We start from the raw sequence: 13189 nt of genomic DNA, 5'->3' as shown, positions 1-13189 counted from the left end.
CCTCAGCCCTCTGGCTCCTCTTCCTTTCTACTTCTCCCCACCCCACATCAGTCTGAAGAAGGGTTTCAGCCCGAAATGTTGCCTATTTCCTTCACTTCATAGATGCTGCCGCACCCACTGAGTTTCTCCAGCACTTTTGTCTACCTAAACTAATGTCAGTATCCTCTCCCAAGCCAATGGCCTCAGTTTCAAAGCCCCAGTAACACTCAGCTAATTTTGATCGGCAGGCCACATCATAAACGTACCCGACATTTTACTCCATGCATTGGCATGGGAAGTGATTTCCAGACAGATGAAAAGATTCAAGGATGTGCTCAAAGCCTCTTTAAAGAGATGCAACACTGGCTGATCTTAACCCATGTCTACTGAAGGTCAGGAAGAGCACTGAAAATCTCAAAGTTGTACGCTGGGATAACATAAATGCCCTGCTTAACCAACCTACCACCACAAACTGGATTCACCCATCTGCTTATCATCAAAAAAAAATACGGGAAACCTCAGATGATGCATAAAAAGCCCAGTTTGTCCCAGGTACTACTAATTGCTCTTTTTTGTGTTGTGCCACTTAATTCAAAAAAAATTAATGGTTCATAGATGAAATGTGAACTTTGGCAGCATTGTTCAATTAGCACAGCATTGTTCTGCCTGAGCTATCGCTAAACAACTACCAATGAAGATAATTCATTTCAGTATTTAAATTAATCCAATCTCACAAAGAAACTTCAATTATCCTTTAATTAACGATGAAGCTACATCTGCACGACAATTCACTTGAAAACAAAGGGCAGTACAAATCTAAAATAATAACATATGATGTAGGACTTTCTACAGAACATTATATTTAAAATAACATCATCAAGAGTTAAATTAGACCTCAATAATTCAATAACTGTTTAGTTTTTGCACTATACATATTTGGATTTGACAAAAACAATGAACACACGGCATGTTTTTCATATTTACAGCAACAGTACAATTAAGATAAGAACAGCTCATTCTTTTAAGTTTCTGATCTCACGGATACAGTTACCATGGTAAAATGGCACTGGGTTTTACATACATTTAGATGCTCACATGGTCACGACAGATAATATATTGATGTCATGACATCAATTAAAAGTGGTAGTTCTTTTAAACAATGTAAATTAATTACAGGTCCAAATTCATTATAATGGATAGAAGGCCAAGTTTGGGACCAGTATTTCTCAAAGGCCAACATGGTTGTTATTAAAAAGATGCTCAGCACAAGCTGGCCTCAGGACTTCATGACACTCTCCCACAAGTTCATTTACAAAACTAAGAAAAATACGTGATTTAGTTATCTAGTTAACTAGATGGTTCTATTCCTAGGATTGGGTTTGAAAAATAAAGGAAACCAGGTTTACCAACATTAGTTAGTGCACTTTAATAATCCTTTGCGTTTTGCTAGTCATACAACTCTACATGTTGACAGCAATATGGCAGCATATTTCACGGGAAATGTGGACCAATTTTGAAAGGCATTTCTGAAATTCTTAATTATATGTGGCAATGAACACCCCTGAAGGAACTTTAATTCTTTAATCCAACTGTTCAAATTACATCAAAAACGTCTAAAGTTTAAATTCATGGAACTCAGATCTTAATTTACTGCGTCGGATCATATACGAATGGAGAAACCGCATTTGAAATTCATCAACATTGTTTTAATTTTGTAAATTGTCATAATTCAGTAAGCAGTGCAAACTTAAATTATGTGCACAGTAATGTTGCACTCTTTTTGCCATCTCAATGCCACGGATTTGTCCACAAGCAACGAGCGGTATAAACAAAACATTAAAATAACATATGCCAAAACATTTAAACAGTCAGTTCCCCAAAACATTAATTTGGACAAGATACAGAGCAAGGTTAGTATTCTTCATTTACCAGTGATGGAACCAGGATGCAAACAAGTTCTTAAACGTTTCCCTTTTCACATTAAATCTCTTGAAGGCGTTTGCTACAGGAGAAATGCACAAACTGTGATGCATTTTTATCAAGAGGCTAATATTTATGTTTGACATAGTGAGTGGTAGCCATGCAACTATAAAGGACATTCTCCTGATCTTGACCCATCTCACCCACCATGCAAACACTAGCCGGAGTTTACAGACTGAATCAGGAACAGCAGTTCTAAGGCAGCATCTTCTGAGATCAGGGATGCTGAATCCAGCTGCACACGTTCAGACAAATGCATATTGGAGACACAATGAACTGCAGCATTTTGAATAAAACATAAAGTGCTGGAGGAACTCAGTATGTCAAGCAGAATCTGTGGAAGGAATGGACAGCTGATGTTTCGGGGTTGGGGCTAAGAACACTTAGTTTGACTGATAGTAGTAAACTCGTGAGAAAGCTGGCAAAGATCGATGGGAGTGGGTCAGAGGCTGGCAAGTCATAGGTGGATAATGGTGAGAGGGTTTACATCAGCAATAGGTGCAAGTGATAAAGGCTGGAGGTGAAAAGGAGACAAAGGGTGTCAGATATTAAGAGGAGTGAAATGTTAAGCAGGAGGAGGAGATATGGGTGTAAGGGAACAGGGGGAGGGAAAAGAGGGAGGACAAAAGGGAAATAAAGGACTTGGATGTAAGATGAGTGGATGAACGAGGAAAAAGGAGCAGGGTGCCTGGGTGGGTGGGAGATAGCGGGAGAATGGGGATTAGGGAGGTGTGGCAAGCCTGAATCTGTTTCCTTCTTGATCTTCCTGATAAGGGCCAGTATTACTAAAAGGCCGTGAACTCAAATGACTGAATATGAATAATTTACTGATTCACTGAGGCTCAAAATTCAAATAAAAATTATATATTGATCTGCTGCATGCCTAGCACCATTCAGACTGGTACACTTCTTGTCAATTTGATGCTCAATTCTGTAGTGTCAGGTATAATTATATACACATACAGGAAGTGACAGATCAATAAGTTACAGGACAATTCTTCATTTCAATGATCACTAAATACATTTACATCAGCATTTCTTCATACATGGAACAAGATAAAGCGACAATTATTTCATGATAATAAAATGAAAAATTGTTACAGCATACACATTTAGCATGTTAACTTTTGAAATATTAATATTGCGGATGGCATCAGTTTTAATTAAAAAGCCATTCACTGCATAATAAGGTGTCCTTACATCATACAATAAAAGAAAAACTTCATATGTCCACAGTGACAGAAACTAAAGTGATAATACTTTCAAACAGAGAAGAATATCTAAATATATTTGCACTATCACATTCAGTAATTGCATCAAGGTGACTGATCATGATATGCACTCAAGTTTCCTAGTTACTAGGTGTATCAACATTGTAACAGTGAAAATAAAGAATTCCTCTGACCTATTGCTTGAGCGAAATTATAAATTCTCAAGAAATGTACTTCCTCTCTGCCCAAATATATCGTAGATTAACTGAATTTGATTCCACAAACATATGAGATGCAACCTCAAGTACCAGAAGGTTTTTATATTTGATTAGAACATATCAGACGTGCCCAACATTTTTGGTCCATTCAAAGTACTGGATAGAAATTTGTGACATTGTATAAAAGGATCATTTGATATTGGTTGAATGCCTACAAGTTGCCCTTATTCTTGTTAACTACAGTTGGAGACAACCATAAGGGACAGTATGCACTGGCTCAATTGCATTTTAATAAAAGGTTTAGTTTAATTTGGCTAATTACCTTGACACATACAAAAGCCACGGGATACCATAACATTAAATGACACTTCTGCAATAAACTATTTCATGTTGTAGGGCTCTACATCGGGACTGAAGACCAAAAAAATCTTAAGACATAAGTTTTTCCTCTGGGTTTACCTTGTCTCACAACATGATTTTATACTTTTAATTTTAAAAAAACGTGTTACGTCTGACGTGCTGAAGATGGTATGGATTTTCATAAAGTTTGGCTCAAAAAACAATAATCTACAATCTGAATATGCCAAGATTATAATTTAACTTAAAGCAATGGACAAAGATTTATTCCCCTTTCCGGGCACTTTCCCTTGCAACCGCAAGAAATGCTACATTTGTCGCTTTACCTCCTTGACTGCATTCAAGGACCCAAGCAGTCTATCCAGGTGCGACAGAGGTCCACCTGCACCTCCTCCAACCTCATCTATTGCATTCGCTGCTCTAGATGTCAGTTGCTGTGCATCGGCGAGACCAAGCGTAGGCTTGGTGATCGCTTCGCCGAACACCTCCGCTCGGTTCGCAATAACCAACCAGATCGCCCGGTGGCTCAGCACTTCAACTCCCCCTCCCATTCGGAATCCAACCTTTCTGTTCTGCCTTCCTCCTTGGCCAGAGTGAGGACCACCGTAAATTGGAGGAGCAGCACCGTTTCGTTTGAGCAATTTGCACCCCAGCAGTATGAACATTGACTTTTCTAATTTCAGGTAGCCCTTCCTTTCTCCTCCCCTTCTCAGCTCTCCCTTAGCCTTCTGGCTCCACCTCTTCCTTTCTTCCTCCTGCTCCCCCACCCTCACATTAGTCTGAAGAAGGGTTTCGACCCGAAACGTTGCCTATTTCCTTTGCTCCATAGATGCTGCTTCACCCGCTGAGTTTCTCAAGCATTTTTGTCTACCTTCGATTTTCCAGCATCTGCAGTTCCTTCTTAAAATGTATTATTTATGTGAAGAAAAACAAAATATTTTGAATGTAATTAAATAAGTAAAAGGCATAAAACAGGCCAGCCTTGTTTTCACTGAACTCAACAAAAGGTATTGTCCCAGGTGGCTAGGACACTGAGACCAAAATGACAACTAGAAATAATCTGAAAACATTGCACATATTTACCAATTGTAGTAGGAAAGATGAGTTATATCAATCAAAATTAAATAAAGCAAAAATATTTGTTGGGGTCTCCATTGGGTGGTTTGGGTGAAAGAATGATATTCTACTAAATATTTTTCTATTTAATTAAAATAGATCTGTCCTGAAATGACCAACTGCACACATGTATTAGAGGGTGACTACTTTAGTGATGAAGGAATTTCAAACAACCAAAAGAACATGCTAGTTGTACGTCTAGCTGTTTCCATTGTATACCACCTGACCCTCTATCCCACAAGAATTTAGATTTAAGTAAAATTAAATCTGGAACTAAACATAATTTTAGTCTATGTAACAATAACCATAAAACTAGTGGATTTTTATAAAAAGCAACGGTTCACTTATCATTCAGATGAAGATGTGATTGCAGACACACCCATGCGTTTGCATCTTCAGCTCAGGGCCAACTTAGTACTGGCAATGCCATGAATTCAATTGTTTAAAGTGAGAGAATAGTAAACAACTATTTAATTGAAAAAAATATTGAATACTTTTAATATAATAATGAATCTGAAACTTTTGAAATTGCTCTATTTGCTTTTTAAGGCTATAATACAAACCAAATAACAATACCCATCTAGAATAGTTGTACTAAAAAAACTTTCCTATTCTTGGCTGGGAAAACCTCCCAGAATCAGGTGCAAAAAGTGGCTAGCAGGTTTTTTTTCTCCTCTGTTGATGTGATTTTTTAGGCAGTAACACTCCACCAACATTTTGCACACAGACTATTCCACCATGGGGAGTAGAGGCAAATCTGTGCTGGAACTGTACAAGACAGTCGGTAAACTAAAGCATGGGCAAGATAGGCTGAATGGCCAACTGCACTACCACATATTTCTATTTTCTGAACATTCACTCAACATACTTCCCAAAAAGATACATGGATTGGAAAGGTTTAGAAGGATATGGGCCAAACACGTGCGAATGGAGCTAGCTTAGATGGGACATCTTAGTCATCATGGATGAGTTAGGCCGATGGGCCTGTTTCTGCGCTGTATGACTCTATCATTCCTTTTTAATTATTATACATCCCGCTTTCCTGTAATTGAAGTACTTTGACAATGTTACACCTTTTTTTCTCCCAAAGTTTCAGTCTTAATGCACCATAATGAAATGTTACCCAAAAGACTGTCCACAGACATTGTACAAAATAACACCTTTTGACATGTTCTCATCATGTCTAATGGGAGACAGACAATGAGGTCGTATTTGAAGAACCGCACACTTAAATTTGGAGGCTATTAAAGTTATGGATGTCATATCCAAAATTAAGCAACTTTGACAACTGTCTCGGTTCACTTCCATCTAAATTCGAATTATTGTTCAGCTTCAGTAATTCAGCTGTATTTGTTTTCATAAGATTATCAAATCACCATGATATGCTTAATATTTCAAGTTCATTTACTCATCTTGGAAGTGTTACACTATTACACAGGGTACTATAACATAATCAAGCAGGATGGGTGCAAAATTGGTTAGATTTTCGCACCAGATCTGAAGCACAGTATCTACGCACAGAGGAGGATGTGTTGGTGCCATGCTGGAAGCCTTCAGTGAAAGTGCAGAAGCATCTTTTGAGTTAGCTGAGCATCACTTGCAAATGTTTGTCCTGGGGAGGGTAATAGGGGCTGTGAAGATGAGTGGTATTGGAGCCACAGTCAACATATTGGTAGGCATCAACAGAGACTTGCTCCGAGTGTGACAAATACCAGGCTGTCACGGTCGCTCTGGAAGAGACGAAAAAGAACAAATGATAAAACGTTAATTAGTTTTATGCTGTCATTTTGATGAAAACCATAGCTGCATTCAAGTCAGTGATCCATAAGTGGCAGTCAGAGTTCTGTTTACATATAGCACAGGAGCAATGTCTGTGCCGAACATGATGCCAAGTTGAACTAACCTCATCTGCCTGCACAATATCTATGTCCTTCCATTCCCTGCACATCTATGTCCTTATTTAAAAGCCACTTAAATGCCATTATCCTATCTACCTCCACTACCATCCCTGACTGCACGTTCCAGGCACCCACCACACTCTGTGTAAAAAAAACTTATCCGTTAAACTTTGCACCTACTTTCAGGTAGTAGGCTGTGGGAGCTTTATTCCAGTGTTTCGTGTCCCAAGTCACAAAAGTACATGAAATTTTCACATATTGTGTAAAAATATTATATAAATCACCCCTGAAACTCATCAAGAACAAAACTTGCACATTTTTTTTATTAAATTAGAGAAAAAACGGAAAAATTCCAGGTAATTTTAGTCCAATCAAAGCACGTTTAACATTGAGTTGTATGCCAGTTGGCCAATCACACGCTTTGTTTCAGGCTAGCTAGGCAGGGAGCACACAACATGGCTGAGAGGACTTCACTGATGCCTGTTTTACTGGAGATTCCGATGAAGGTTCTTTGTTGTTCTGTGGAATACATGTCGTGGAAACTTGCAGCAGGGTAATTGAATTTAGTGAGAAAAGCATTAAGAAGTCTGAAGAATGTGCAGCCAAGTGGATAGAAGTGGAAGAAAGCCTTGAAAGCAAAGTCCCTGCTAAGGTGCTGCAACACAAAGTTGTGAAACTTTGTGAATCAACTCAAACTGAAAGGTAAGATCTAAAGTCTGAATTTATGAAAATTAATCTGTATGGACTTTAATTAATTTAATTGCACCCTTTATAATGAAAAAAATGAGATTTGGAGGCTGTACATTCACTCACTCATTCACTCAAGCCTTCATTCATACATTCATTCATCATTCATACATTCGTTCATTCACTCACTCATTCACTCACTCATTCCGTCATTCACTCACTCATTCACTCACTCACTTATTCATCACTCACTCATTCATTCACTCATTCATTCATTTCACTCACTCACTCATTCAGTAATTCACTCACTCATTCATTCACTCATTCATTCATTCATTCATTCATTCACTTCATTCATTCATTCATGCATGAAGTTGAGGGCCTAAGCTGTGCGTATCAATAACAAGGTAAATTAAACATTTTCACTAATGCCAGCTTGTTGTTGAGTAATAAGTCTTAACCATTTAATCTCGGAGCTGCCTGCGATTACTTACCGGGAAAAAGTACTCCGATCACGGGGCCTATGCATTTAACATAGTGAAGCTGCGGTCTCATTTAAAATGCATCCGACTCGCGAACGCGGAGCCACGCGCAGCCGGGGAGGGGGGGGGGGGGAGCTGTACATAGTGCCGTCTGTAGCAGCCGTTTCCAGGCCCCGACCACGGGAGAAAAACGGAGGAATATTCATTGCACTTTATAGGCTGCCATTGGGAGTGAGAAATGGTCAGAAATGGCTGATGTTTATGTAGAAATGAATTGGTGTATGTGAACTTGAACTAATTTATCTATGGTAGTAACAGTGTTATTCTCATTAACATTAAGAAGAGGTTGAAATGTTATGAATTGAAGTCCATGCAGACTTAATGACTATGAGATTTTTTTTGTAGCCTCCGCCTGACCCTCCACAGGGGATGGTCTCCACTGCCATTAATATATATAGGTATAATATATAGTTTAAATGGACTGCAACACGGAAATAGGCTGTCCATCGTGTAATATGGGTACTAGATGGCGCTTACTTTCCCGATCTAATTTTCTAATTAGTTTAATTAATTAATGTGCAACTTTCGGCAAGGATGAGTTATGACTTCCTTCTCAATTATATTTCATCTAAATCTGTGGAAAATTTCATGTAGTTCTGTGACTTGGGTCACAAAAACTGATTTCTAGACACATTTTTAATGCTCGGCCCACAGCCTATAGGTTTCGATGGTCACAGTGGTGTAATTAAACAACTTGATTTGTTATAAGAGATTTAATGACTCCTCAAAGTGCAACAATACGTGGGGATGAGAGAGACCACAAGAATGTGACTGGAATCATAAGTAATCTCTGGACAAAAGGATATGGTCGTAGAAAATATGTCTCCAACTGGATGGGCAAGCGCATTTGGAATTATGTGTAAAAGACCGCACTATTTGTACAAAGCAAGCCTAATTTCAATATGAAAGCTACACCCACAAGTACACCACAGTATATTAAAACAAATTAAACGTTTAAAAAAACCAGAATTAGCTAATTCACTTAGAAGCCAAAAGCAAACTGTCTAGTTCAGTTTATACACAGAAAACGGCGGTCTGCAATAACATTATAATTCTTCAAGATAGGAGGGATCGACAAACATAAGTGTGTGGATCAAATAATTTTATTTATCCATTCAGGTGAGGGTTGTACAAAATAATTTGCTTTGAATAAGAAAAAAATAAACTTGGTTAAAATGAAGCAATTAATTTAACTGGATATATCAATTCAGAATCTATAAAGAAGGCTCTAATATAGAACACTTACTGTATTGAGATCACAATATTGTGGACTTTGATTTCAGGCATTGTGCAATAATGGCTTAAAAACAAAATAAAAGAAAGACATTATAGATTATCTGACATATGCAACAAATTATACATTAACACCCATATATATAAAATCTTATTATTGTTTTAATTTACCTACTCCCCCCCCCCCCAATTGTTATTTACGCTGAAAAGTTATTAAGCAATAAGTTTAAGTCTTTACACCATCAAAGCAGTCAACGTTAAAGAATGTCCAATATTTTAGATACTGGAGGCTGTCAAACTGTACCTCTAAACATGTGGTCATCATGAGAAATAGTGGGGAAATTGGAAAATGTGATGGTGTTTGGGAATGCCTAAAATATTATAGGTTTAAAGCAGGAATGAAAAATATTTTAGTTCCTTTCAGAAGCTTAAATGTATATGAAGAATATGAACCTTAAATGTATCATTTTGGTTCAGTTGATAGCAATCACATACAAGTGCCAGGGTTTATGGGCACAAGTCGCTGCAAAACTGAACACATGGTTGGGGCGTCAGTTCAATGTAGTGGCAAAGAATTATCAGACATAGTGCCGTCTGGCCCAATTCACATTTACAAGTCGGCTTAAAATATCACGTCATCTCTTTTAAAAGGAACACAGTTTCTCATGGGGACCTGACCAAGATTCAATCTCCACACAGACGTCTAACAAGTTCCCACTGTTTTCCAACAAAAAATTAGAAAATATTGCACTGGCTGTGAAGCAATGTGAGATTTCCTAACGATGTGAAAGGAACTATTAAAATCAAAGTCATTCCTTTTATAGTTTAGTGCTATTTTAGTTTGTGACAAGCTCATAGAGATATTATTGTTCACTTGAGCAGTCAAATAGAAAATGTTTCCCTTTCATCGCTGTCATTTCATTTGTGTGGGTAGAAATTCCTATACACAATAGTCATAATACTTACTACATGCCCAGATCATCCAATGTAGCTGTCACAGCATAGAAAATCTGAAAAGAGTAAAGAGATGATCAAATGACGGAGTACACAGCCCATGGAAACAGAAACGGTACCTACTAATGTGTTAAACATGGATAAACATGACAGTGAATGAACAAAAGAAATGTGTAGGAAGGAACAGCAGACGTGACCAAACGAGTTTAACATCTCATGTAAGCTGATCCAATTTAGTTAATGTTTAAATTACAGAGGTGGGGGAAAAGCACTAAATTGGAAATTTTGGGTATTCTGACAATTAATTAGAGAAGGAATTTTGCTGCAGTAATTCCATCTCCGTGTACAAAGCTGTAATGTAACAGCAGTAATATGTTCAAAATGAATCATGCGCTAGACTCATATCAGCGACAAGCAATAATTAGTGATGTTTATTTGTGTGCAATTACTCACATTTCAAAAAAAACATTAGGAAATTAAAATATGGATTACAATAATGATTTTTGTTTAAGTCCCTCTAGTCTCTAGTACATGTTCTTGTATCTCAGGCTGGTAGATCACTTTAGAGAAAATAACCAATCTAAAATATACTGAAATATCAATAGTTTAATAAAAGATCCAATTTTAAAAATGAACATATCTATGATGCACAATCCTATTTAATTTATTTAACATTCCTTCTGGCTCACTGAGAGAAGCAATGTAAAAGGACAGAAGCAGCAAACATCCACCTGACTGAATCCTTGCAATTGAAGGCATGCAGTTGGTTTCAAAATGTTCTTTGATGGTTCACCGTAAATAATGTCATGATCAGCCCTGGTCTTGTGTAATAGTTCTTGGACTTTATAGAAACTCTTTCAATTGGCTTTGTATACTGTTTAAACACATCTTAAAAATGTTTCTGATGAATAAACATACATTATTGAACCATGCCTACTATGTTTCCAACACACTGGCTGAATAGAAACACAAATGGAAACTCTGGTAACTCAATACATTAAATCAGGTTGTCTGCAAATATGTTAGCCAGGATCTCCAAGCAGTATTTGGTTACTAATCTTAGGCAAGGTACAAAGTACAAAGTACAAGATTAATGCAGCAAATAAAGACTAATGAGCTGTTTAGTGATACATTAAAGTATACCACCTTCAAATATTTACAGGACATTCCATGTGCTATTTTAATATAGGTGATAACCTGTTTAAAGCACAATTTCACATTGCAATTATAATAGCAAACGTCAATTTATTTCACACCAAAAGTAATGCTCATTACCTGGCCACCTCCCAAAGGCCTGAAGACTGTGGTGTTTTTGATGTTGACAGTTCCCAGAACCTCATTAAAAAACACAATCTGCACACTGAGGTCAGTAATACTGATGCTGTAGAAGTTGTAGTTTGTTACATTTAAAATATTCTGCAAAAGAGGCAGGGAAAATATGTGGTAGTGAAGAGTCTAAAATAATAAAAACTGTTAACCTTAATCTTACGACTCCTCTTTTCAACCAATGGGCATTTTTACAATTTCTATAGCAGTGAAATAGAAATCTTGTGCTAATTAGTGTCGGTTTGTGGCCAGTTCTGAATGGCACTTAATAGTCTCCTGGAGGCTTAATGGAGACTGTCTAAATAATTTCACAAGTTATCATTACAACCTGGAACATCAGAAATGAGCATCTAATCTATTTTTCTGATTTCTATGTCCACTGTTTCTCTTTTCATTATCTATCCATGTAATGGACAAGTAAACATTGTAGACAGTGGAGCCATATTACAGAGTGTTCAATGCTTTTGTTATCAATTGAACATTACAGTCTAAATTAGGTTCAATATATGACAAACTTACCGTAATTTTAAGAATAACTCTATAATCCTTCTTGTCATCAATGACGTAAGCTGATTTAATACCAACGTGTTCAACATCAATGGAACGTGGGAAAAGGAAGAAGATCGCAAATCCGCTAATCAAAAGGCTGATCACCACAGCCACTGCCACATAGAGCTTCCTGAAAAGTAATTTAAAACCCAAAATTGGAAGAGGTATTCTTTTGTTTTATTTCTATGAGTGAAATAATATTTTTGCAACAGTGTTACAGTTACTGACGTTCGCTGTGGCTGTAGTCTCTGGTCACTATATGGTATTAGGGCAACCAACTCATTTTCCTGGCCTGAAAATGCAAAACAGAAAACAAAACTTTAAAATACAGTCAATCAGATCTCACTGCATTTTATCTAATTCATTTATGGAGTGGAGGTGGGAGTGGAGATTTGTTGGTAATGTCAGAAATTATTACGCATTCTTAGGGGGGGGGGGGGGGGGGGGGGGGGGGGGGGCAAATGGTGATAATTCAACTTCTTGAACTACTACCCGAACTTGCTATTGGGAAGGGTTCCAGGATTTAGACCCAACGATGATGAAGGAATAACAATATATTTGTCAGGATCACTTAACTCCGAGGAAAGCCTTCAGATACTAGTGTTATCATGCACTTGCTACACTTCTTCTTCCTCTTGAGTTACATTATAAGCAATAAATCCCTGAATGTTCACACACATAGACCAGCCATGATTGAAAGGCACAGTAAACTTGATTGGCCGAACAGCCTAATTCTGCTTCTAGAATTTATGAACTTATGAACATTCAGGATTTTTGTGGTTCTAAACTGAATGTTCTTCTGGATTATTGGTTATCCCAACACACTTAGAATTTTTAAGATGTTACACGGTATTATAATACATTTTCCAGTGAACCGAGCTAATTTAAAGGGAGTCGGAAGGAACTGCAGATTTTATTCATTGGAATTTAGAAGGATGAGAGGGTATCCTATAGAAAGATATAACATTCTTAAAGGATTGGAAAGGCTAGACGTAGGCAAAATGTTCCCGATGTTGGGGTGTTCAGAACCAGGGGTCACAGTTTAAGAATAGAGGGTAGGCCATTTAGGACAGAGATGAGGAAAGAGTTTTTCACCACCATGTGGTGAAAAAGTCTGTGGAATTCTCTGCCACAGAAGG

The 13189-nt window shown here is 37.5% G+C and overlaps 1 protein-coding gene across 1 annotated transcript in view; it reads right to left on the bottom strand.

The window, feature by feature from the left end:
* Window positions 1-718: 718 nt before the first annotated feature.
* Window positions 719-13189, bottom strand: part of tmem106a (transmembrane protein 106A) — a 32623-nt gene continuing 20152 nt past the window's right edge. Inside the window, exons 3-8 of the mRNA XM_055657187.1 lie at window positions 12279-12342; window positions 12021-12180; window positions 11451-11591; window positions 10188-10231; window positions 9235-9288; window positions 719-6591 (exon numbers count right to left, since the gene is read on the bottom strand). Coding sequence (XP_055513162.1) covers window positions 6444-6591; window positions 9235-9288; window positions 10188-10231; window positions 11451-11591; window positions 12021-12180; window positions 12279-12342 — 611 coding nt within the window. The 3' untranslated portion in view covers window positions 719-6443. The remainder of the gene's footprint in view (window positions 6592-9234; window positions 9289-10187; window positions 10232-11450; window positions 11592-12020; window positions 12181-12278; window positions 12343-13189) is intronic.

Source organism: Leucoraja erinacea, chromosome 27, assembly GCF_028641065.1.
Source record: "Leucoraja erinacea ecotype New England chromosome 27, Leri_hhj_1, whole genome shotgun sequence".
In the NCBI taxonomy this organism is placed as follows: Eukaryota; Metazoa; Chordata; class Chondrichthyes; order Rajiformes; family Rajidae; genus Leucoraja; species Leucoraja erinaceus.
The sequence above is the reverse complement of the archived record's forward strand: the minus strand, read 5'-3'. Positions and strand labels throughout refer to the sequence as shown.